The sequence below is a fragment of the Peromyscus eremicus genome, chromosome 16_21 (assembly GCF_949786415.1).
Source record: "Peromyscus eremicus chromosome 16_21, PerEre_H2_v1, whole genome shotgun sequence".
In the NCBI taxonomy this organism is placed as follows: domain Eukaryota; kingdom Metazoa; phylum Chordata; class Mammalia; order Rodentia; family Cricetidae; genus Peromyscus; species Peromyscus eremicus.
Window position 1 is genome coordinate 64,653,668 of NC_081432.1, and position 26,198 is coordinate 64,679,865.

The 26,198-nt window shown below is 38.6% G+C and overlaps 1 protein-coding gene across 4 annotated transcripts in view; it reads right to left on the reverse strand.

The window, feature by feature from the left end:
* The window catches only part of Tbc1d5 (TBC1 domain family member 5), a 454,960-nt gene that overhangs the window by 61,632 nt on the left and 367,130 nt on the right, over positions 1-26,198 (reverse strand). For all 4 annotated transcript variants that reach the window (XM_059244171.1, XM_059244170.1, XM_059244173.1 and 1 more), the window contains one exon: positions 8,791-8,876. In XM_059244171.1, the coding sequence (XP_059100154.1) occupies positions 8,791-8,876 (86 nt within the window). The remainder of the gene's footprint in view (positions 1-8,790; positions 8,877-26,198) is intronic.

The following is a 26,198-nucleotide window of genomic DNA, read 5'->3' on the forward strand; positions in this document are numbered from 1 at the left end:
TAACTGTTAGAGCCCAAAGGCAGGGGTAATGAAGTCAATAAAGCATAAGGAAAATGTGAGTCCATAAAAGACAACAGTAATATTTTTTAAAATGAAGGCACACATTAGATATAGAAAAGGAGGAGAGTTACTTTTTTTTTATTTAAAAAATATGTAGGCTGGGTGATGGTGGCTTTAATCCCAGCACTTGGGAGGCAGAGCATGGTAGATCTCTGAGTTTGAGGCCAGCTTGGTCTACAGAATGAGATCCAGGACAGCCAGAGCTACACAGAGAAACCCTGTCTCGAAAAACAAAAACAAACAAACAAACAAACAAAAGGTAAGATGTCTGTAATACTAACTTTTTAAATAGCTAAGAATGTGAAGTGGAAGTCTAGCTAAACAAAGATAGAATCTAGGTTCTTACGAGTAAGTTCTTCCCAACGCCCTACAGTTTTAATGTTATTCCTGCCCAAAATCTCTCCAAAATTGTACAAACCCAAGTGTTGATCATAAAAGTTACCTGAAAATTCAAAGACCAAAAACAACCAAAATGAGGAAAAAGAAGAAAGTTGAGAAGACAGCCTACCTAAAAGTTAACAGTTACTAAAATGTTCATAATGAAGTCCAGTGTCTTATAAGAGAAAGGGCAGAGTCTAGAAAGGAACTTAGATACATGTGGCAAACTAATTTTCAACCAAAAATCCAATTTAATTCAACGGGAAAAAGAAAAGCCTTTAAACAACCGGTACTCAAAAGTTGGATTTGCATGCGTGGTGGCTTGGAGGAGAATGGCCCCCATAGGCTCCTATATTTGAAAGCTTAGTCCCTTTTGGTAATGTTTGGGAAGGATTAGTAGGTGCAGTCTTGTTGGAGGAGGGCTGTCACTAGGGGTAGGTTTTGGCGTTTTAAAACCCCATACCAGGCCCAGTCTTGGCCTCTCTGCCTCATACTTGTGGATCAGGATGTGAGCTCTCAGCTACTACTACAGCGCCATGCCTGCCTGCCCGCTGCCACGCTTTCCACTACGATGGTCATGGACTCTGAGACTGTATGCAAGCCCTCAGTTAAATGCTTTTTTTAATAAGCTACCCTGGTCATGGTATCTCTTCATAGCAATAAAACAGTAACTAAGGCACTATGTAAAAAAAATAAACCTCAACTCTTACTTCACTCCATTTACAAAAACTAAACTGAAGTGAATTACAGACTTAAACACTAATAGCAGCAGCATACAACTTCTAGACAAACATAGATCTCTGTGGTACAGCATCATCTTAGCAGTTCTGGACTGTCCTAATACTGTCTGTTCCAACGGTATTCAGGATTGGCCTCTGACTGAATCCTGAATTCTAGAATATCACCTCTGAGCTTCTTGCCTGAAAGGAGGGTCTGAGAATACCTAGCCCTTTGGCCACACCAAACAGTTTGGAGTGATGGGTTTGTGGGAAAGACATGTTTTGTTGGCCCAGACCCTGTGACACACCTTATTCATACTCCCCCCCCCATTCCTCCCAGATCAATTCCTCCTCCCTACCTAGCCCCCATGTCAGAGGACCTCTAGAGAGATGGAGACTGAGTAGCTCAGGTTAGTCACTACTAGTATTCTCTGCCTACATGACTGGACCTCCAATAAAAACACTTAAGGTGGCACTAAGACTCGGCTGGTTCTCTAATGTATTGTCATACACTACTGCTGGAAGCTTGCATCTTTTTCCCCTAGGTTCCAACCTCTTACTCCTCCTGATTTTAATTTGTACTCCCTTTCTGTAATACATCATAAGCATGAGCATTACTAGATTCTCTACTAAATCACTGCATCTGGTGGATAGTGTTGGGAACCCCACAAGAGAAACCAGGGAAAACTCACTTCATCAAAATTAGTTTTTTTTCTGTTCATCAAAAACTACTACTATATAACCTGGAGTAACCATAGATATCAGGAAACAGTGTGAAGAAGGTGGTGAAAAGATTGTGAGAGCCAGAGGACTACAATATCTGCTACAAGATACTGTTTTCTTAAAAAAAAAAAAAAACACAACAACAAAAACCACAAGGTAGGTAAGACTCTCGGTTTTATGAAGACAATCCACAGTAAAGACTAAGTGCTCCAAGTCTCAGACTCTGCACACTTGAGAATGAGTGCTCCATGTCTCTCACACTCTGCACACTGTCCAGGTGTAGGTCTCTGTGTAATTATCATCTTCTGCAAGAAGGAGCTTCTCTGCTAACGGTTGAGAAATATGTCATCAGAAATAATTTTATTTCTATGTTCCTTTAGCAGAATAATTATAGTAGGTTTTCCCTTAGGCCCAACACCCAGTCTCAGGTTCCTGGCCACTTCAGCAATGTCAGGTATGGGTTCTACCTTATGGAGTGGGCCTTAAATACAATCTGTAAGTGGGTGGTTACTCCCCTAACATTTGTGCCACTATTAACAAGTATACTTTTCAGGCAGGTTGCTGTTATGGGCTACAGATTTTGAAGCTGGGTGATATTGATTATTATCCTTTTTTCCTCCAGTATCTTGAGAGGACCTTCCAACATTAGGTGGCTGTTGTTAAAATCCAGTGTCTTCCCCTCCTCCTAAGGTTCCAGTTACAAAGTAGGGCATGGTCCCACCAAAAGTTCACCCTGGGAACCAGTGAGTTTACTGGGTCTGCTTACAGAACACAGCCAAGGGGTTATTCGCAGGCATGTGGGTGACTCCACAGTAGCTACACTGGAAAATCTTCATGCAGCATGGAAGATGGCTTCCATACAGCCACATAGATTGAGCCCCTTCTTCTAGTGTTTTTTTTTTTTTTTTTCCTAGCCCTTCTCTAAAACCCCGAGGGCCTGAGCAATCAGGGCAGAACTGCATACAATTGGTTGGGAAGAATGGCTGGATACTCAAGTGAAGATCCCATGACTCTCTCCACTCCCTTATCTACAGGGAATGTCATCAGTCACCACACCAGCTGAGATGATGTTTGCAAGCAGACACAGCAGAACTCCTTAAGATGTAGGCCATTTGGCTTGGAGGATAGTGCTGTACAACAGTGGTGCAGTGTATTTAAAAACACAACTATGGAGTTTGTATTTAGTATAGGAAACAAACAGAAACATTCTCACAATCAATAAGCACATAAATAAATAGATATATATATATATATAGACAGATAAATACAATACTATTTTATGCAGTTTTGATATAAAAAGTACAGAAACAATAACCAAGGACAGAGAGTGAAGGGGTCCAGTACTGTATACAGACAGTGAGAAGGAATCTCTCTGAAGAGGAGGTATTTGAACAGAAACTGAGTAGTGTGCGCCATATGGACTCTTGAGAAGAACACCTCAGGCGTGGGGAAAAAACTAGGTCACGTGCATGAGGAGCAGAAAGCAGGCCATTATATTGCCTACATCCCAGTGAACATGTGTAATGAGGCCGGACAGACAGTAGACAGCAAGGTAGTATCTGCAGTGCAGAGCATGAGAAAGGTTTCGCTAGATTTTGTCTTAGGTGTTTTAAGGGGCTCTAAGAGGTGGATGGTATACTCCGACTTACAGAAATCTGGCTGCTGGGTAGAAAAGGGTCTGCAAAAAAAATGAGAGAAGCAGAAAGACTAGCAGGGAGCCAAATGGTGAGGTGAGCAATTTGTTGATCTGGTTGATATTGGCAGTACAGAGAGGAAAGTCATTTGTTACAGGACACAGTTTGAAGAGGATTTGCTGGTGGACTTCATGTGTGACATGAGACAGAACAGGAGTTAAAGACAGCTTTAAGTAAACTGGGTAGTACTACTTCCCATGATGGAATTCCACTTCTGTCTTGTTAACTGTCCTGCAGCATGGGCGTATGGGTTTATGGGTATGGAGGTAAAAATCAAGAATTCATTCTGAAAAGTGTTACATTTGAGTCTGTATACTGGAAATCTAAGGAAATAAATAAACGGTGGACTATGTGAGTCTAGAGAAGGGATAAAATTGAAGATATAAATTAGGGGCCTTAATGAGAAGCAAAGTCATGACCTAAACTGAGGTTCTATAGCGAATGAGTACAGACACCAAAGCCTGCAAGGGGCCCTGGTATTTAGAGGAAGAGAAGGAGGAAAAAGAGCATGGCATTGACAGAGAAGATCTTGTGCTTTTTAATGAACCATGTATGTTCTTTATTCATTAATAATTTGATACTTTGTCTGTTGCTAGAGTTTTCCTGCCTGGCCCACAGTCAGGACAAATCTCTCTCACCTACCAGTCCCACAGCCACTCAGACCTGACCAAGTAAACACAGAGACTTATATTGGTTACAAACTGTATGGCCATGGCAGGCTTCTTGCTAACTGTTCTTACAGCTTAAATTAATCCATTTCTATTAATCTATACCTTGCCACATGGTTCGTGGCTTACCGGCATCTTCACATGCTGTTTCTCATCGTGGCGGCTGGCAGTGTCTCTCTGACTCAGCCTTCCACTTCCCAGCTTTATTCTCCTCCTTGTCCCACCTACACTTCCTGCCTAGCCAATGGCCAATCAGTGTTTTATTTATTGACTAATCAGCAACACATCTGCCATACAGAACATCCCACAGCACTTCTCCTTTTTTTTTTTTTTCAAAAAGGAAGGTTTTAACCTTAACAAAGTAAAATTACATATAATTTGGGAATTTGGGCGTAGCTTCTCTTACTACTTCCTGCTGGAGGGGGGAGCTGTATCTTATGGGAACACAAAGAAAATTTTAGGATCATGGAGTAGTCCATGAGGGTGTATCGTCTGAGCCAGTTGCCTTCAAACCATTCTGGATGTTGGATCATCTGGGCCATGGTTTCATCAGAGACCTTTCAGGGGGTCTTGGCTGGTCAAACCTGATGTATCTTAATCTAGAACAAATCCATAGCCTCTGGCTTTCTGTGGGAACAAAAGCAGAGTCTCCTTTCCAAAGCAACATATCCTTATATCCAAATTTTGAAGTCAAGGTATCTTTAAAATATACATATTGGTTTAATTCAGCTTCATTTACAATCAAATATCTCTCTGCTGTTAAGAATCCCAAAGACAACACAATCCAGATTCTCTGTGTAATATTCATCTTTAGGTGACTTTTTTTTTAATATTAATTTTACTGTCTCTTTAAAGACTTTATTTTTTCAAACTATGTATTTGTTTATATAACTGTATATATCACCTTTTTTGTCCCTTTCAAGCCTATGTATATTTTACACACATTGTAAACTATTACATCTGAATCTGTCTTATTGTGAATCTATTGCTTTAAACTGCAGCAGCTGTGGCTGCTGGCTCTGCCCACCTCAGCTTCCCAACATGGCTACTTTACCGCCAGCTCTGGGAGCTATCCTGGGTCTATGCTTTTATCCAAGCAGCGTGTAGCTCAGAAACCTCTTTTTTTATTTTGTACTAGCAAAGGCTAAATCCACCATGCAGCTTAATGTGCCACTTGCAGAGGCCTCATTCCTGCCAAACTGCAGGTCGAGCGCACACGCTAGGAACCCACCAGTAGCTCAAACCCGCAGCTGCCGCTCATTTGAGAGAGACAATTAGGAACTGTTTTTAGCTCCGTTTTAGAATCTTTTTTCTCAGTTTTTAGGTGGAAACTATTGCCACCACGTTGGACGCCATTTGTCAGTTATATCTATGACAAACATTTTGTATTTTGTATTTGCCTTTTGATTCAGAGTATTATATTTTGAGTGCATCTACTCAAAAATATCCACTGCATTGGTGGCAAGAGGGATGGCTCAGTGGGCGAAGGTGCTTGACACCAAGCCTGACAACACTGTGGACAGACAGCACTGACTCTTGAGTTGTATTCTGTCCTCCACATGTTATCCGCGGCATGTGCACACTCTCATACATATATATATATACACATATAGACACAGACAATTGAATAGAAGCATGATAAACATTAAAAAAATGTTGCGCAGTTCAATTCATCAGTAATTTCTCCATTACTAGTTAAGGTTGTTGGTTAGAAAGGCAGGTTGTTCTTTATTTCTAGTTTCTTTGTAGCATGTCCTTTGGAATTTATTTTAATATGTTTTTGCCAACATCTCCATTGCCATCTATTAACTCCTTCCTAGTTCACTGGCCTCTGATATTTTCTATGTAATAAGAATGACATTTAAAAAGTACCCCATTTCAATTTTAAGCTTTAAAATTGCAAAAGAAGGGCTGTAGAGATGGCGCAGTGGTTAAGAGCACTCCTGCCCCGCCCAGAGGACCTTGGTTCAGTTCCCAGCACCAACATGATGGCTCACAACTGCCTCTAGGTCCATTTCTAGGGAGTCTCAAGTACTCTTCTGACCTCTGTGGGTACCTGCATAATGTGGTGCACCCAAACTCACACAGGCACACATAGATACACAAAAATAAATAATAAATCTAAAAAACCCCTAAAATTTCAAAAGAGATGATGAAAAATCTTTCTCCGAACCATCAAATGATATAAGAACCTCAGTATGCTTACAAGGAAGTGTGTAAAAAACATCAATATCCACACAAGAGAAATTCAAGGACAGCAGGCTAAATCGGTAAAATAGAACCATGAAGGGACAGAAAGGAAGGGTACACAGTACATTTCAGTTGTGACGTTGGAAATAGGGTATCAAAAAAGAAAAACAAACAAGCAAACAAACAAACATTGTGAGTACTTGTTGAGTGTTTTCCCTCTATCAGATCTTCCCAGGTGACATGAGTGGGTGAGTAATAGAAGTATCTGACCTCAGCTGGCTTAGGTTATCATGGGCAAAAAATGACAGATACCAAGAAGGATGATGACACTTTAAAACAGATGAATTCTCAAAAGGCAGTGGGACAGAAGACAAGGAGAAGACAGCCCAGCAATAGGGAGTGTCCTTTTGGAGGTGGTATTAGGCAGGGCTCTCCGGAGAGGGCTTGGCAAGGTAAGGTGGGAGGAGTGCTCAGCAGCAGAGGGACAAAGTGCAAACATCCAAGCTAAGGTAAGAATGAGAGGCCAGTGTGACTGTGGCGGAGGAGTGGAGAGAAGGGGAGGGAAGGAGATAATGGCACAAATCCCCACAAGACTGGATGATTGAAGGCAAAAGGAAAACTCTGGAAGCAGGTAAGTGGCAGCATAATATGAACCGCTGTAAACGGAGATTTCTTTGGCTGTTTTATGAAAGTAGTCTACTTGGCAAGAACCAGAAGGGTCTTCCGATAAAAAGACCTTATATAACAAATGAACCTAATACTCTTTTTTCTTTCAAACATACAAAATCTAAATACCTGGCATAAAGAAGAGGAAACTCAAGTGAATGATTAGTAAGATTCCTGAGGGCAGGAATTTGAGTATGAGTGTTATATAGGTACTTCTGGTGCCTAAAATAATCAGAGTCCAACATTCAATAAAATTTGTTGAATTAAATGAACTAGTTACTAGTTGTGAAACAAGACTTAGATGAAATGAACAAATATAACAGGGCTCCAGATAATTCTCAAGGGATATGGAACTCGTTTCATAATTACATTAAACTACGGGACAAACATTTCCATCAAGGCTGCGTAATTTTGTAGTAGCATTACACTGTTTTGACTGTTGTAATAAAAGGGTTCAGATTTCAATTTAAAAGTCAGTCTCTTTGTTGTACATTCCCCCAGCCCTTAAGCTACCAGTTCCGAAGTGGCAGTCATGTTAATACAGAACGCGCTGTATGTATGCACCTGATAAATGTATATTTAGGCTGCTGGAATTCTCAAGAAAAGTTAACACACTGGAAAATGAATAAGAAAAAAATTTGGACAACTTGGCAGCATTTGTCATTGCTAACATTGTTTTCTAGAGTAAACTCTGAAATTGCATTCTAATTTGAAATGATTCTGGTTTGACAAGTTAACTCTTGAGACATCTAAGTATAGTATTATGAAGAAACAGAACTGTTCATCAACCCTTTATGCCAAAGTTAATTTCTTTTAAAAGTACGATTTTAATGTTTTTTATTCCTACAGTGACCCTTAAGAGTTCTATGTACGCAATCACCGATCACACAAGATGCATTTATAAGCTTATTTTGTAGTTCTAAAGCCAATTGGGAAATGCAATTTTAATTTTGTTACTGAAATAATTTAAAAATATATCATAGAACTGCCTCTTTTCATTTAACAGTGAAGATCCAGAAAGAGATTATACCAAGTAGAAACTATTCAGGTTTATTAGTGTTAGAAAAATGAAGCTGATAACTTCAAAATGTATTCTTTTGGTATATTTAAAAAAATTCATAGTATGCATTCATTGTACACGATAATGTTAGAAAAGGACATTTTTCCACGCAAGTGTATGCTGTATGTTGAGTATATTCCCCCATACTCTCCTCTTCTCCCCTTTCCCAGCCTTTTTGTGGCTTAAAAAATTCAATTGTGTATACATGTTACATTTTCTTTATCCACCTCTATGTTGTTGGACAATTATGTTAGCTCCATAACTTAACTATTACAAATAGTTATATAATAAATACTGATAGGCAAGTATCTCTGTAACATGATGTTATGGAGCCCTGTAGACACATACTCAGGAGTGGTACAGGTGTGTCATGAGGTAGATGTAGTCTTAGTGTACTGAGGGCACTCCATATGGATTACTATAGTGCTTGTATTAATTCATATTACCACTGTTACAAAAATACGTTTTATAATGCCTTAAAGAACTTTGACAATTAATTTAACAAAGATTCATTACACACCAGCGTTAGCATGTTAAATCTAGAAAATAATCCTCAGGAAATACATAGAAGTTTCTGATGACTTCTGACACTGTTTGTGATTCATAACTACCGCCAATGGCAAGGGACTTACCGGCTTTTATTCATAAGGTCTGCTCCACGGGCCTTGTAGTAATCTAAATTGGGGTGGAACTGGTAAGTCACAGGCCTTGGATTTCTCTAAAGAAAAAGAAATACAGTAAGTTAAAATAAAAAGACAGAAATTACTAAAATGACCATTTTAATGTTCTATACATATATAATATATAATTGGTTCTTTCTTAGCTAATCAAAACTGCAAAAATCCAAACGTATTTTATTTTTAACCTGTGTTGTTGCTCAAACAGATCACTGCCATTAGATTGGTTTTTGATGCTTTAAGTCACTTTGAAATATAATTTTCAAAACTGAGATAAAATTATAGCAAAACTGTAGAGTTACTTGATCTGTAACACAAACATGAACAATCAAAAGGCCGAGGGACAGGTGTCCAGGAAAATGCACTTTGGAGGAAAAGTAAAAATAATCATGAACATCTGATGACCAGAAAACTAACTATGTCCACTAGATGGCACACTGAGTCCTCCTCCTAAAATGAATTCTTTTAGAACTAACAATTTCTAGGTCATCTAATCTTATTTATGAGTTCACTAAGTGCCCAGAATATGTCAACAATGGAAATATCAGGATGACCATTAAACTGACCAGAGTAAATTCACCAATGTACACTTCTTTTCATAAAAGCAAAAACTGCTTCTTTCTGCCATTTAATATTATTTACAGCCATGACAGGAATGTCCTTAAATCACTAGATTGGGTATGTCCATTTAAATTTTCAGCTACTTTTTAAACTATTAATTAGTTAAATGTACCAAGATCCTCACAGACAAATAAAAATTAAATATGCTTACACTTTACAAAAATCTTAATATATTTATGCCGTATTTTAAATGCGCAGCACAATGTCTAACATGTTAAATTGCATACATTCCCACTAAATGTTTTACAAACTTCTAAATGTTTTCTAATGTCCACCCAGGCATTTAATTTAGGTAACACCTAGGTCTTTAAAATAGAGCATGCACTCTTCTCTGAGAGATCTAGTTAGACACAGAATGGCTGAATTTTATCTTAGTAGAAAATTACCGATATGCTTAGATATCCCTTGGAGACATAATTCTGAAACACTGATATGCTTGCATGCTGGTGTTGGGTGGAGAGGGAATATAACTGTTAAGGTTCAATAGTTGGAGATTCATCAAAATAACAAGCTGTGTCTCACTAGCCATGACAGACAGACCTTTCCTCTTCTGGTGAGAGTATTTACGCAGCTCAACCGCTCGTATCTCTTCCAAGGCAACCCTAATCATCTGACAGAAATGACAATCCCGTGATTTAGCTATAGCTACTATCCCATTGGTTTGGTATTCAACATAGATTTGTAAAATAATCAGATCTGAATTGCCTTGATGAAGATAACGGGTGCTTCCATGACGACCATACTATTATGTCTAACTGCAACTTTTCTCTCTCTAGGAATTACATAGGTTACTCATGGTAGCTGATGACAACCTGGACCCAAGTATAATGGAAAAATAAAATAGAGGTTAAAGACCCTGGCAAACTGACAGTCCACTCATGATCTATTTTTAAAAGCAACTTCCACAAGACTATAATTCACGACTGATTCTGCTCCTTATTCTTTACCTGGAAAGCATTTTGTTTTTGCTAATATAACAGGCTTCTATTTTCTGACTTTTGACAAACTAATAAAGGATCATGCTACTTTTTGTCAGAAAATAATAAAGGAGCAATCCCATGGACCAGTTTCCTGAAACATCTTTATAAAGAAATGACAAACAATTCAAGACATGAAGTGCTGATCTATCAAAGCACTCAGGGCCATTATTAGTAACAAGATGTGACTCAGAACGGGGCTGAGTACTGCCTTTACCAAGACCCATTTAAATTCCTAGGAGACTTTCTAGAATCAAAGGGATAGTGTAAAGAACTGCAGTGCTGGGAACAGCATCAAGAAGTCAAAAGGAGACGTTGATATTGAATAACTACATATGAAATACCAAGAAAATAAAAAAGGAATTGCTGTTCAAAATTATTCAAAAGATTTCCTGTTAAGATGGTATTATTTCTAAAACATAAACACACACATACAAATAATCTGGACAAGCACTATGAAAAAATATAATGTGTGCCACAAGAGCAAAACTTAAAAATTAAAAATTATCTAACAGACACATTTAAACACACACACACACACACACACACACACACACACACACACACACACACACTAAACAAATGAAATTAAATGTAACTATGGAGAAATTTATTAAGGATATACTTTACATTCTTTCTTTATGGAAAGTCTTTGAAATCCAGTCTTTTATTTCATACTTAAGCCATATTTCCATTGAGACAGTCACACACTTCAAACACTGGATGCCACATGTGGCTTGTGTTCACTGACCTCACCGAAAATCACTGTGTGGCTGTAAACATCAGTATATAGACGTCAACAGTAAAAAGGACATGTTTTACATGTTAAAATTCTGCTGTAGTTTTGTATTTTACTTCTGTTTTTCCTTTTAATTAATTGTTAGTTTATGTGCTCTTAATATGTTTTTTTAAAGTCAAGACATTTTTGGAATACTCTCATATCTAAAAACAAAAGAGCAAACAAAAACTGAATAACCCAGACCCAGAAAGACAAATGTGTGCTCTCTCTCAGCTCATGTTCCTAGCTCCAAATCTTCAGATGTGAGTAAATGACCTGGAGTGACTGCAGAAACTAGGAATATGTAAATCCTAACCATTGTGGGGGTTGGGGGAGGAGCAACAGAGGGGAACAGCAGGGTTCAAGTGATCTGAAGGGTACATGGGAAAAGGAGAGATGAGGGAGGGGAGAAAAGAGGATAAAGTAAGAATGAAAAACTATAAGGAAGTATGCTCTTAACTGTCTACCTAAAAATACCTACAAAACATGTAAGTCTGTGTACAGTTACACACATATACTTTAAATGCAACTTTTCCATTTGGGCTGACAATGCTCTTCCCAAGAGCCATTAACTAGCTAACAAAACCCCAGCACCAGGAATGTAAAGTCCTCTTTTGGGTTGTTGGGTAGGGATGTCCAGGAGACTCTTCATACATGGTACACTGTTGTTACTGCCTTTGGTTGCCTCCCAGAGGTGGAAGGTAAGTCTCTCTTGCTTAAGGCACCATGCACTTTAGACAAATGACTCAGAGGCCCCAAGCTGGACCTGACCTGAAAGCCTCCTCATTGAGGACTAGGTTTCATGGTACCAGAAGCTTCCAAAGGAGAAAAACAGCTAATAGCCCTACCCAGCTATGATTGCTATTAAGCACAACAATGACCAGCATGGTGCCATAACCCTAAGGAGGCAGTAGTGGCATGCATACCTTAGTCATAACCAACAGCTCTCTAATTAGTCCAGCTCAACAAGAGGGAAACCATGTCTTGTACTAGAAGCCTAGCTAACTGCTCAACACTGGTGAATGACAGTTGTTGGAAGATCTATGACCAGCACTTTACTAAACCAACATAATACCTAACAACATTCTTACTATTTGTCCTTATATGCACAGGTAAGTGTAGTATATTTACCCATCAGCAAGAAAACTCTTTGCAACAGATGGAGACTATTACACAAACCTACAGTCTATTAAAAGGCAGAGCTGTGGAGCCCAGTCCCAAGTGATACATCTATAACACAACTCCTGTACCTAATGCTTAGGGATCATTGTGGAAGACTGTAAGAATCCAAGGAACAGAAGTTTTCTGTGAGACTGTCTCCTAAATGCCAGAGAAACTCTGACCATAGAGTCTCACCAACACTGGCTGTGTAAACATGACCTGAACAAGAGTGACACCAACAGACATGCTAATGTGAAAGGGGGAAAGTTCAGGAGGCTTCAACTTAGACACAGAACTACAGGAAACCAAGGAACGAAGAGAGCGGGAGAAATGGCCTTCCCCAGGGAAGAGCACAGGAATTAGTTACCCAATACCAAATGGTCAGCCCTGAAAATATACACATACAAGTAACATTATACGGCCTAAATAGATTACACTTATATATTTAGTAATACACACACACACACACACACACACACACACACACACACACACACACACACAGAGGTATGGGTAGGCTAGGATATGGGGAATCACATTAAAGTCTTGCAGACCAAATGACTTACAGAAGCAAAATTGAAGCAGTAGACATCAAAGTTTTAGAAGGAAAACCAAACCAATAAAGCTAAATTGTGCAGTGGGCTTGTGGCTTTTCAAAATACTTTTAGTATTTCAGCAAGGCCCCCAAACAACTTCCAAAAAGGCTCAGTTACAGGAATCAACTAAAGAGATAAAATCTATCAGTTACAGTTAGTTAGACCTCTTAGGTCTTCTCTGTGATAGTTACCTGCTCCCCAATGTAATTCTAGCCAAGGGAGCTGTCTCAGAAAACCAGGACTTTGAATGCTGAGCAACCAGCCCTGTGGTGCCTTTTGTAAATTAAATCTGTTTGTAATATGTAACGCTCCTCCTCTCTTGCCTACTCTACCTATGACAGCAACATTTCAATACTCAATACAAATATTTAAGTGCTAATCCATAGGAAGATTAACTAACTACAAGATAATGCAAGAAGTGCAGATAAGGGCTGGAGAGACGGCTCGGCGGTTAAGAGCACTGACTGCTCTTCCAGAGGTCCTGAGTTCAATTCCCAGCAATCACATGGCATCTCACAACCATCTACAATGAGATCTGGTGCCCTCTTCTGGCCTATAGGCAGAACACTGTATACGTAATAAATGAATAAATAAATAAATCTTAAAAAAAAAAAAGAAGTGCAGATAACTACCAGATGGTACACAACAATCATCCTTGTTCCGAGCCTGATAAAATCAAAGGAAGATGTATCACATCCATTTTGTATGTGGAAGAAGACTGTCTTATTATTAGATAGGAGTACATATATTTATAAATTTTTGAAAAGATATAAAATCATACGAGTTTTTGTTAGCTTATGAGATTTTAATAATTATAATGGTTACCTATAGTATGTCCAAAGTATTGCCATTTTATAGTTTATTGACCATGATTTTTTAAATTAAACTGAACTGAAAAAAGTTCCCATAGTATTCAACAACAACAACAAAAAAGGAGAACTTATGTTTGTAGCATATGTGTCTGGCATGAGGAAAATACCTGGCAAATGAATTACTCAGTTTTTTTTTCTCCTAATTTCTTGCTACCAATCCTTAATTTTTATAGCATGCCAGATTAGTAAAGGGGGAAAAATAAGGCTCTGAAGGAGAAACAGCACTGTAAAAATATGTAGAGTGTTTTTCTTTGATGAAAAATGAGACCTTTATTTTAGTGAATATATTATTGCTTCAATGTTAGGGGAAAGGCAACCATCATTAAAAAAATGAATTGCTCAGCTGTTTATAAGCAAAAAGCTCTAGGGGAATTTCTCAGGACTCTAAAGGCAAAGCTTTCCAGGGTTATACAAACATATGTTGCAGGTGTTTAGGATAGGAGGTGAGGGCGGGGAGGGGGTCTCAGCCATGGCAAAGGAGTTAGTTTAGTAATGCTGTGACTGACATACTCTTACCACATCCATGAGAGATGCCGTGGCGAGAGTGAGTGGAAACTGCAAAGCAGACACTTGCCCAACAACTGTCCTGCTGGTGTCAAGCACACACAGTTTTTCTATTGCAGTTTTATAGAAAGCAAACACACCAATTACAAACAAACAAAACCAAACTGAAGGTATTTTAGAGCTGGAACAAAGAACAGCCTGAAATGGTGATCACTATCCAAAAGAGATAAGGATGAAGTATTGTTGCTTTTATTTAAACAAATATTCCTAAGGAGACAGTTTGTTGTAATATCCCCTCTTTGGTTCACTAGGCAGCATTAGATTTATCATAATTCTCCTAAAGCCTAAGATATTTCTATATTAAAATGCTAATTGTGCCTTTTCTTTTGTCTGTAATTAAAGCTGGAGAATTCTGTGATCTGATATTCACTGATTGCTAGAGGGTTCACAGGTCTTACCATTCTGTCTCTTATTACTACACACTGCCCCATCATTAGCTACAAATACAGTGATCAAAAAGGCAGACATTAGAACCCCACACACTCACAGAGTTCGGTTTCACACACACACACACACACACACACACACACACACACACACACACACACACACTGATTATTAATTATTATCTGGACACTACTGTAAATGTCAGACTTTGTAACTTATCTCCTTCCCTGTCATTTATCCAGGACTTCAGTCTCATACATTACTTGTGATTGACCATAATACTCATTTTTTATAGTAGTGAAGTATATGCTGAGTAGTGAATCAAGACATACCTTCCCCATATAAGCAAATGGTCTTTTTGTAAAGTAAACAACAAACAAACAAAAACAGTCTATACTGTGAACTGATTTCAAATGCCTACTATACAATAAATTTATAGTACATCAAATTTTGAAAAATGTAGTTTTTTAAAAAAAACATTTGAAAATCTAAAAGGTATGAATATAATGCATTTGTTAAGTTAATAGAATTTCACCTAAGAAAATAAGGAACATAAAATTTTCTAATTTGGTAGTATGTTAGACTACTAACTCAGCAGCAAAATTAAAATGATCTCTTGCATATACTAATACTGCCTACATATTTTGATAGGAAGTGCCATTTTAGAAATAGAATATGAATATATTACGATTAGTGAGTATTAAAAAGTCTTTTTTTTTTTTTTTTTTTTTTTTTTTTTCCGAGACAGGGCTTCTCTGTGTTGTTTTGGTGCCTGTCCTGGATCTCGCTCTGTAGACCCAGCTGGCCTCGAACTCCCAGAGATCCTCCTGGCTCTGCCTCCCGAGTGCTGGAATTAAAGGCGTGCATCACCACTGCCCGACATATTAAAAGTCTTAGAGCAATTAATATAAACATTTAGGTAAAAGAGAAAGTTTAAAAACAAGAAAGCAAAACCAACATTAATTGGGCAAATATAGACACAAACCTATGAACCCATGCCAGCCTCATTTTCTACACCAACTAAAAGGAAACCCCTAGTGAGACATGCCCATCTCTCTCCTGGCCAGCCGAGGTCTCAGATGGTGAGAATCAGTTAAAGTACCTGTGCATTATGCACAACTCTGACTTCATACAACAGATACCAGAAAAAAATCATTTTTTCTTTTTTCTAACGTTCTTTGTTTTTGAGCTTAGCATGCAGATAGATGCCAGAGAACCATACTCCCCAAGACCACACCATACTTGATATTTATACATACGGACTGTAGCTAGAGTTTTCCTGCCTGTCCCACAGTCAGGACAAATCTCTGTCACTCGCCAGTCCCACAGCCGCTCAGACCCAACCAAGTAAACACAGAGACTTATATTGCTTACAAACTGTATGGCTGTGGCAGGCTTCTTGCTAACTGTTTTTATATCTTAAATTAATCCATTTCTATAAATCTATACCTTGCCATGTGGCTCATGGCTTACTGGCATCTTCACATGCTGCTTGTCATGGCGGCTGGCAGTGTCTCCTCCCATCTTCCTGATCTCTCAGTTCTCCTCTCTGTTAGTCCCACCTATACTTCCTGCCTGGCCACTGGCCAATCAGTGTTTTATTTATTGACCAATCAGAGCATTTGACATACAGACCATCCCACAGCAACGAACAGTAGGAGTTTCGCTGTTAAACTTTTCTTTTCCGTGACTACTGGGGCTCAGAGCATTCCCTGTAGGCAGGCCTGCTCTTTCCCTGCACCCAGCTCTTCCCTTCCTTTTCTTTGGTGTCCACTGAGCAGAGGGCAGGGCCTACTGCCGTGGTTTAAAGAGTCTGAAATTAATTTGTGTGTTTCTGAGAATGATTCTCTCCTTTCTAATAATTATTAAATTCAAATAAGAATAAAAACAGAATAATTTTAAGACTAATTTCAGGGTTTCTAGATTCTCACAAATGGATCTCAGGGGACTTGAGAACCTTAGTTTGAGAGACTAAGGCCCAATTTCTTCCCTATTAATTACGAAAGTAAAATAACTGAAGTCCTACACAATGAGACTTGGAAAAGGAACTGAGCTCAACCATGTGTTTGATGCAATTTTAAAATTATTTGGTTAGTTAAATTTCTTTTGTTTTTGAGATCATAATATGATTATATTTAATCCTTTCCCTTGCCTTCCTCCAAACCTTCCTGCGCGTACCCTTCCTTGTTCTCTTTCAAATTCATGGTCTCCTATCATTGTTATTCCGTGCATAAGTGTACATGAATACACACATTCCTAACATACCCCGCTCAGTCTGTACACCATCACTCTTACGCATGTCTTCAGGGCTGACTGTTTGGTCTTGAATAACCACCCAGTGTGCTCCTCCCTGGGGACTCTCTCTCCCTCTCAGCATCTCTTAGGAGCCTGCAGTTCTCTGTGTAGCTGCGACCCTGGCTTCCCTGTCCAGTCTGGCATGTCCACTGGTGTCATCTTTGCCAGCTCACGGTTAGGCAGTCGTGTTGGTGAGACTATGGTGAAGTTTCTGACATTACTAGGAGTCACACTCTCACAGCAAACTCCCTGAGCCTCTGGCTCTTAGAATCTTCCATCTTTTCTTCTGCAGTGTTCCCTATAACTTTTTTTTGACAGTTTTCTCAACTTTATATTTCATAGTGTTTACTGGAAAAAAAAAATCAGCATGTATTTTAAGATACAGTCATTCAACAGAGATGTAGTTATAGCTGCTATGGGTAGATAATTCTTTGACCATAGAAATTAGTGAAAAATAATAACTCTTTGGAAAGTTGTTGACATATGTATGGTTCATACTGAAGGAAAAAGAAGTGCTCTTTCTGACCTTAACAGTGATGGTGGTGAAACAGACAGAGTATAGATGGCTGAAAAGTAAACAGAAAAGACAGAGACAGTTTGAAGTCTTAGGTTAAAAATAAATAAGCAACACAGTGGTATTAGTAACTGAGATGTGGTTATTTTTAAAAACAAGGTGAAGCTGGGCATAGTGGCTCATAACCCCAGCACTGGAGTGGGTGAGGTAAGGACTGCCATGACTTTGAACTCAGCCTGGGCTGCGTTGAATAATGCAGGCTACAGATTGATACCATGTTTCAAAACAAAACAGCATAGATAATGTAGCATTTTCCCAATAGATCCCTATTAAAATAACATGCTCAGTTTTCATTCTAAGTTCCGAGAGATGTAGAAAATGGTGAACAAATATTGGAAGCATAAACTGATTACTAAAACATAAAACTGGAGGTTAAAAGCTGTAGACTTGGAGCTGAGATTTCTCTTCTCCAGAAAGAAATCTGACCTAATAATGAACAGCATTCTTCATCTTCCTGACCCCTCATACATGAGAACAACTACTAGTGTGTGTTAATAGAAGAGATCTAAAGCTAGAACTGGATTTGGTTCCTGGCTGTTCACTTACTGTCTTGTGTGACTTTGTCCAAATTACAAACGATTCAGAACATGATCTTTTACCTACAAAATGGTGCTAAGTTTGCCATGAAAATCTTGTGTCTATGAGGTACCATTTATAAATGGACTTGTATGGTATGGCTCACACTAGCTTAAGGCTCCTTTGTGGCATAATCTAGCTATTTATTTCTTTGAATTCAGTACTTAATAGGTGCTTCACAGATGAGCAGGTTTGTTTGTTTGGTTTGGTTTTTTGAAACGAGGTCTTACTGTATCTTCTCAAATAGTCTGGAACTCCCTGTGTAGATCAGGGCAAGCTTGAACTCAAAGAGGTCTGTCTGATTCTGCCTCTGGAATGCTGGGATTAAAAGTATGTGCTACCATGCCAAGCAGATTCTTAAACACCTGGATTTTGCAAAGTTCCCAGTCATATAATTAAGTAATGAAATCGTAAAATATATTACCGTGCTATTTTTTTGTGTAGTTGTACAGACAGTTTAAAGATATAGATATTATTTATCACTAAATAGGATAGTCTAGCCAAAGAAATCAAATTGTAATAGCTGGTTAGACCTCAGAGAATCCTTCCGTCACTGCACTGCCATTGATGAAAAATTGCCATTCCATTGGAGAAATCTTTCCTCAATCCCTTTGGAAGACAAAACCCCTGTACTGTTCCATGATAACATATAGCTCTATTCTTTTTTTTTTTTGAGACAGGGTTTCTCTGTGTAGTTTTGGTGCCTGTCCTGGATCTCGATCTACAGACCAGGCTGGACCTGAACTCACAGAGGTCTGCCTGGCTCTGCCTCCCGAGTGATGGGATTAAAGGTGTGCACCACCACCACCACCGGGCTATAGCTCCATTCTTAAGCACTTTTTGCAGACACAGCATTGCTGCATTTAATTATTTGATTCTACCATCCTATAGGATAAGATACTTAAGGGTAAATCATGGATGTTTCAGCACCACCATACCCTTGAAACACAATGTCTGACACAGAAAGTATTTAGAGGCAGACACATGAATGGTTGGTAAAAATGGGATGTTTCTTCCCATATCCTTTTCACTCTAGCTCTGCCCCCTCTTCCTTCTTCTTGGCTTGCTCTTCCTGCTCTTCTCCTAGAAATTAAACAACCACTCCCCCCTCCCATTTAATGATACATTTTTGGTTTTAAAATTATATCATCTTCTCATAGTTTTCTGATAATACTCCTAGTGAAGACCCAAACAAAATCTCATACCACATTGTGATGGCTATTCTTGGTTGTCAATTTGATTACATCTGGAATTAACTAAAAACAAACAAACAAACAAACAAAAATAGCGGGGCACACCTGTGAGGGGTTTTGCTTAACTTGAAGCAGGAAGATCCACTTCTAATCAGATCTTTGAGCTAATCTGGACCACACCTTCTGCTGGAAGCCTATATAAGGACATGGAAGAAAAAACCTTTTGCTCTTTGCCTGGTTGCTCTAGCCTCACTAGTAAATCCATTCTTTTATGGTCATAGAGCCTACTTCTTCAGGATTCTGGCATATACTGAAGACCAGCTGAGACATCCAGCCTCATGCACTGGATAACTAGTGGACTCTTGGACCTTCTGTTCATAGGCAGCCATTGTTGGATTAGCTGGACCACAGCCTGTCAGTCATTTTAATAAATCCCTATCTACATATATAGTCATTCTATAAATTCTGTTACTCTAGAGAATCCTGACTAATACACACATAATCAAAGCCAGTCAATCCCATTCCCTCCAATTAAGACAAGTGAACTCTGTTGCTGATGTTGGCCTTCACAACACAAAGTATTATCTTACCTCCATTCAAAGTGCCCCTTAGTGAGATGGTCTAGCCAGCAGTGATGGCCTGATGTCATGCAAAGTTACTCACATGCTGGCTTCTTAGTGGGGTCCTCCCTGGATTTATTACTGAGCTTGTGATCATGACTATGTGTAATTGAGTGTAGTAAGTTAGAATTCTGTTTATCCAGACCAGCATTGAGAGCAACAGGAGAACATACCTATTGCCATCTAGCTTTTGGAGAGACTGTCTCTAAGATGGGTGTAATGGCATCATCTTGTAATCTTTGAAATACATGTCTTGTACCAAAGAAAGACTTGTACATGCTTTTAATAATGCCTTGTCTCTGAATCTTCTGTTCTGCAAAGCTGCCAAGCAAATGGCTGACTCTCATCCTGTTTCTCAATAGATCTTTTTTTAGAAGTTAGACTCTATATGGTGATTTGAATAAGATTGGCCCCATTAGGCTCATGTTTGAATATTTTGTCCCTAGTTTGTGAAACTTTCTAGACGTGGCCTTGTTAGAGGAAGTATGTCACTGGGGGTGACTTGTGCTGTTCGCAGTGTACTCTTGGCCTCCTGTTTACAGTGTGAGATGTGAGTTACTGGTTGTGCCTGATAATGTGCCTTTGCTCTTCCATGTAGACTCTAGTCCTCTGGAACTATAATTATGCCCAATTAAAAACTTTCTTTTTTAAGTTGTCTTGGTCACAGTGTTTTATCAAAGCAACAGAAAAATAACTAAGACACTCTGGAAAGCTCCTTGATTTATCTTGTTTATAGGTAATCATTGAGAATATGGATATCCCAGACACATTACTAGAGATAGGCTGCCATGGTCTAAACACGAGCCTGGCCCCTATGAACTTACATTCTGTATGGGAGGTAGGCATATGTACAACTAATCATAATACAGGGTAGGAAAAATACTTGAAAAATGTAGTATTAGTATATTATTCTTATAAAATAGTATGAGGGGAATAACATGGGAATTCTCAGGTTGTTTCATGTAAGAGTGGGCATCTGAACTAAGAATTAGAGGAATCCATTAAGCAGAGAAACTTGAATAGTCCACTCTAAGCTAAGGGAAGCTCACCAAAGGTTTTAGATACAGGGAATGTCCCTGAATAGTTGTGGGTAAAATGTAGGCTACTTTTGTATTACATGAGAAGTGTTGTAAAGGATTAACAGAACATCATGGAGAACTGTGAACTACATTCTCAGAAAATGGAACATTTTGCCAGTTTAAACTTGTTTGAGAATTGAAATCAGGCACAACTTTCTGGAATGTGATTCTAGGGGCATTCTTTGTGTGAATTAGTTAAGTAAAATTAGAAACTTGTGATAGTCAAAGATCTGTCTGACTGCTAGCTAAACCAGTTATGACACAGTTTAGTAAAATAACAGGTTCAACAATAATCATAGTTTCCTGCATACTTGTTTAACCTGTAATATTCATGATATAATTAGCACAAAAATGAAGGTGAAAAAAGTATATACTACTTTTCATCTGTTATATTTTTAAGTAACATTAAATGGGTAAATTTATTTAGTTAATGCAAGGAAGTACAAAAAAATTAGAAATAGGTCTTCTTATTACAGAAATAATACCATTGTTAAGGGGTGCAGGAGAGTAAAATAACCTATGGGGCAGATTTTAAGAGTGTATAAGGATGTGAAATATAGAGGATCCTATACCTTTCTTCTGCATCACTGTGTGATGTGTGTGTTGGGGGGGGTCATTTAACAAATCTTACATATTTCATTTTTTTGCAAATTTCACTGAAAGCTAATTTATACCCAATAAAATCCTCTCATTTTAAGGGTACAGTCCAGTGGGTTTCAGTCTATTAAAAAAGTTGTACAGCCATCACCACAATCTAACTTTCTCTTGGATTCCACCTACGTGTGGGATTGCTAAGTCTATGATACTGCATACTGGACACTTGAGGCTGTTTTCCAAAGTGGATATATCATTTTACATCCCTAGTAGCAATACAGAAAAATCAACTGGTCTCCATGCTTGCTCCACTCATTGCAGTTATCTTTCTGTAACATTACATATATTCTAATGTGCATCAAATGATTGTGATTTACATTTCCCTGGTGACCAGTTACACTCAACATTTTTCAAGTGCATTTGGGTCACTTGCTGATCTCTGGAGTAATATCTCTTTAGCTTATTTACCTAATTTGAATTGGGTTGCCTTTTTATTTTCAAATTGTAAATTCTTTCTATATCCTGGACATAAGACTTTTACAAGATAAATAATTGCTAATATGTTCTTGTCATCTATGGGTCATTTTTCCATTTTCTTAGAGATGCTTTGTAAAGTACAGATGTTTTTTAACTTATTCGTTCTTTTCTAACACTTTTGCTTTTCATATTATAACCCTGAATTATTGTCCAGCTCAAGATCACAAAGATTTATTCCCGAGTCTGTTTCTGAGAGGTTGGTGCTTTAGATTTTACTTTTGTCTGCACCTCAGTTCAAGTTTCCTATGTCATGAAGTTGAGACTCACATTCTCTCATGTGCATATGTTTATATAAGTCATTTCTTAAAAAGAATCTTCTTTCCCTTGTTGAACTGTTTGCTTCTCTGTCAAAATCAAGTAGCTATAAATGAAAATATTGATTCTGAACTCAATTCCAATGATTCAAAGACCTCAACATAAAACCAGATACACTAAACTTGACAGAAGATTAAGTGGGAAGTAGCCTTGAATGCATTGGCACAGGAGACAACTTCCTAAATAGAACACTGATAGCACAGGCACTAAAATCAACAATTAATAAATGGGAACTCGTGAAACAGAAAAGCTTCTGTAAGGCAAAAGGCACTGTCAAAAGGACAAAACAACAGCCTACAGAATGGGAAAAGATCTTCACCAACCCCACATCTGACAGAGGGCTAATCTCCAAAATATATAAAGAACTGAAGAAACTAGACATCAAAATACCAGACCCTGAATTAGCCATCTCCTGTAACCAGGCCAGGCTTCCAGTGGAGGAATTGAGACCCCAACCCAGCCACATAACCTTTGACCTACAATTTGTCCTGCCTACAAGATATGCTGGGGTAAAGGTGGCACAGAAATAATGTGAGTGGCCAACCAATGACTGGTCTAGCTTGAGACCCATGCCATGAGAGGAAGCCCACTCCTGACACTGTCCGAAGGGCCAGGAACCAGACAGTGAACAGCCTGGGCAGCCCAGAGACCTACAAAAGAACCAAACATGACTGGCCAAAAAAAAAAAAAAAAAGTCAATGAAATGATTGCTAATGATATTCTGCTGTACTCATAGATTGTTGCCTAGCCCAATTGTCATTAGAGAGGCTTCACTCAGAAACCAATAGAAACAGATGCAGAGACACCCACAACCAAACATCAGGTGGACTTTGGCAGGTCCTTGGAAGAGGGGGACAAAGGATATGGGAGCCAGAGGGGCCAAGGACACCACAAGAAAACCTATAGCATCAACTAACTTGGGCTCGTAGGGGACTCACAGAGACTGAACCAACCAGGGAGCCTGCATGGGACTGACCTAGGCCCTCTGCATGTGCGATACAGTTGTGTAGCTTTGTCATCTTGTGGGACTCCTAATAGTGGGAGCAGTGGCTGCTTCTGACTCTGTTACCTGCTTTTAGGACCTTTTTCCTCCTCCTGGGTTGCCTCATCCAGCCTTGATAAGAGAGGAGGTGCCTAGTCTTACCGCAACTTGATATGCCATGACTGGCTGATATACATGGGAGGCCTGCCCTTTTCTGAAGAGAAAGGGGGAGTGGATGTGGGCGGGGAGGAGGGAGATCCTGGGAGGAAAGGAGGGAGGAGAAAATGTGACTGAGCTGGGAAAAAGTAATTAATTAATTAAAAAAGATTGTTTCTGAACTCTCTCTCCATTTTCTTCCACTGTCTGTATATGGCTTTAATGTATATGCCACACCATCTTGATTATAGGTGTTTAAGCCAGGAAGTATGAGTTCATCAGCTCTCTTTCTCTTTCTCAAGATCATTTTTAGTTTTCTAAGTTGGGTTACATTTCCATATGAATGTTACAATTAGCTTTCTTAATTTCTGAAAACTTTTAAAATAATATTTACACAAAAAGGATTATATTTTATATGCTGTTACATTCATTACATGTTACCCCTTTTATTTAGCCACTCATTTCTCTCCTGAGTGTTTTAAGTGTCTCCCACAAACAAGAGGTCTGAAGTCTATGAAGAAGGCACCAATTAGGAAACAAAATGAATGGCCTCCTAAGACCACCATCACCTATTATGGTCGATGACTTAAGACCTTCTGGCACATGCTGTTTTTTTTTTTTTTTAAAATTATTAGTATTTATTTATTTATTTGAGACAGGGTTTCTCTTTGTAGTCTTGGCTGTATTGGAACTCACTGTGTAGACCAGTTACTCAGAGGTTCACCTGCCTCTGTCTCCCCAGTGCCGGGGTTAAAGGAGTGCACCACCACGGCCTGGCTCCTGGCCCATGTTTTTAATCAATATAAACTATGCAAACATTCCTCATGGTTTCCATGTTCCAACCAAAGGGATCTTAGCCAGCTAACCTGATTTTTTTAAAAAATGACTTCTAGAAAGAGTTGTTTCCTTAAAGTATTTTTAGCTGTAAACCAGGAAAGTTAACCATCTCCTTGAAAAAATAAAATAAGAGTTATAGGATAAGGAGGCCACAGCTACTAAGTCCCTTTGTTCTCAGACCCCACAGAGTGCCTGAGCTCTAGAGGTAGCACCCATCATTACAACAGAGCATGTTCTTGCCATTCTTACCTTTGCCTCACCTGTCATTCATTAAGTTGTGGCCCTGGATACTATCAGGACGAAACTCTTGTGTCACAATTCCTATATTCTATGCATTTACAACCACACAAGGAGCAGCCAGCCTCCAGCTAGTGTTGTTATTAAGCTGTGGCACTACTTATACATGCATGGGCAAAAACAACCTTTAGAAGAAGAGCTGAACTTTATGCATTAGAAAAGTCTTTAGGAGTTCTCTCCTGGATTCCTGACAGTTCTGACTGGTAATGGCCCATGCTACATTGGTTGTATGGTATTTTGACTACCACCTTGTATACATGAAGGGTTAATAAACTAGTACATTGGTAGCCATGACCTTCCAGGTTTCTGTGAAGAGGCTACAGCCTCCATATGGAATGTGGATAGAATTCATGATGTCTAAGAACTGGATCAGAAAAAAAAGTACATGTTCATTTTCACAATGCCCTTACTAAAATGTATATGTACTGTCAGGACCTGACACATGGTCCCCAGCAGGGGTTACAGGTATCTTTATTACATTATAGGTGATGATCTATCTTAAAACACCAGTAATGGTCAGAAAAGCCTCTGGGTCTTAATATTTCAAACAGTAATAATAATAATAATAAAAAATCACAAATCCGTTACAAACTTTCCCAATACTGGCACCATTTTTTTTTTTCAGTATAAGTGTTTCTTACAACTCTATAGGTTTTGTTTTATGTTTGGAGACACTGTTCTGAAAAGATCACCAAAGTCTCTAGAAAAAGAAATCAAATAGAAACATTATAAAAATCATTAAAAGGAAAAACACTTAAAGGAGTCCACCTGGGTTGTTGTAAGGTCCTCTTCTGGTTATAGAAAGGACAACAATTTTTACAATGTTTATGCAGTGGCAACAATGTTATAACTACAGTGTTGTTTTTTGTTTGTTTGTTTGTTTTTTGTTTGTTTGTTTGTTTTTTGTTTTCCGAGACAGGGTTTCTCTGTGTTGTTTTGGTGCCTGCCTTGGATCTTGCTCAGTAGACCAAGCTGGCCTTGAATTCACAAAGATCTGCCTGGCTCTGCCTCCCGAGTGCTGGGATTAAAAGCGTGCGCCACCACCGCCCGGCACTATGGTGGGTTTTTTTAAAAATAAAATGAGTAAAATTTTTAAGTACTAGCCCCAAATCTGAAACTGGAAATTCAGATACTTTGTAATTAAAAAAAAAAAAAAAAGTAAAAGTTAACACAAGTTAAAACAGAACACAGACCAAATTGGTCAAGAACAGGAACATTTTATATGTTTTTCTAGTAAGATCCTATGCAAAGGATAATTATAAGATTGCTTCACATCTAGTAGTTTTCGCCTATTAACAGCATTTGACACTGCCAAGAGAACCAAAAACTTACTAGGAAATTTTCTCTGAATA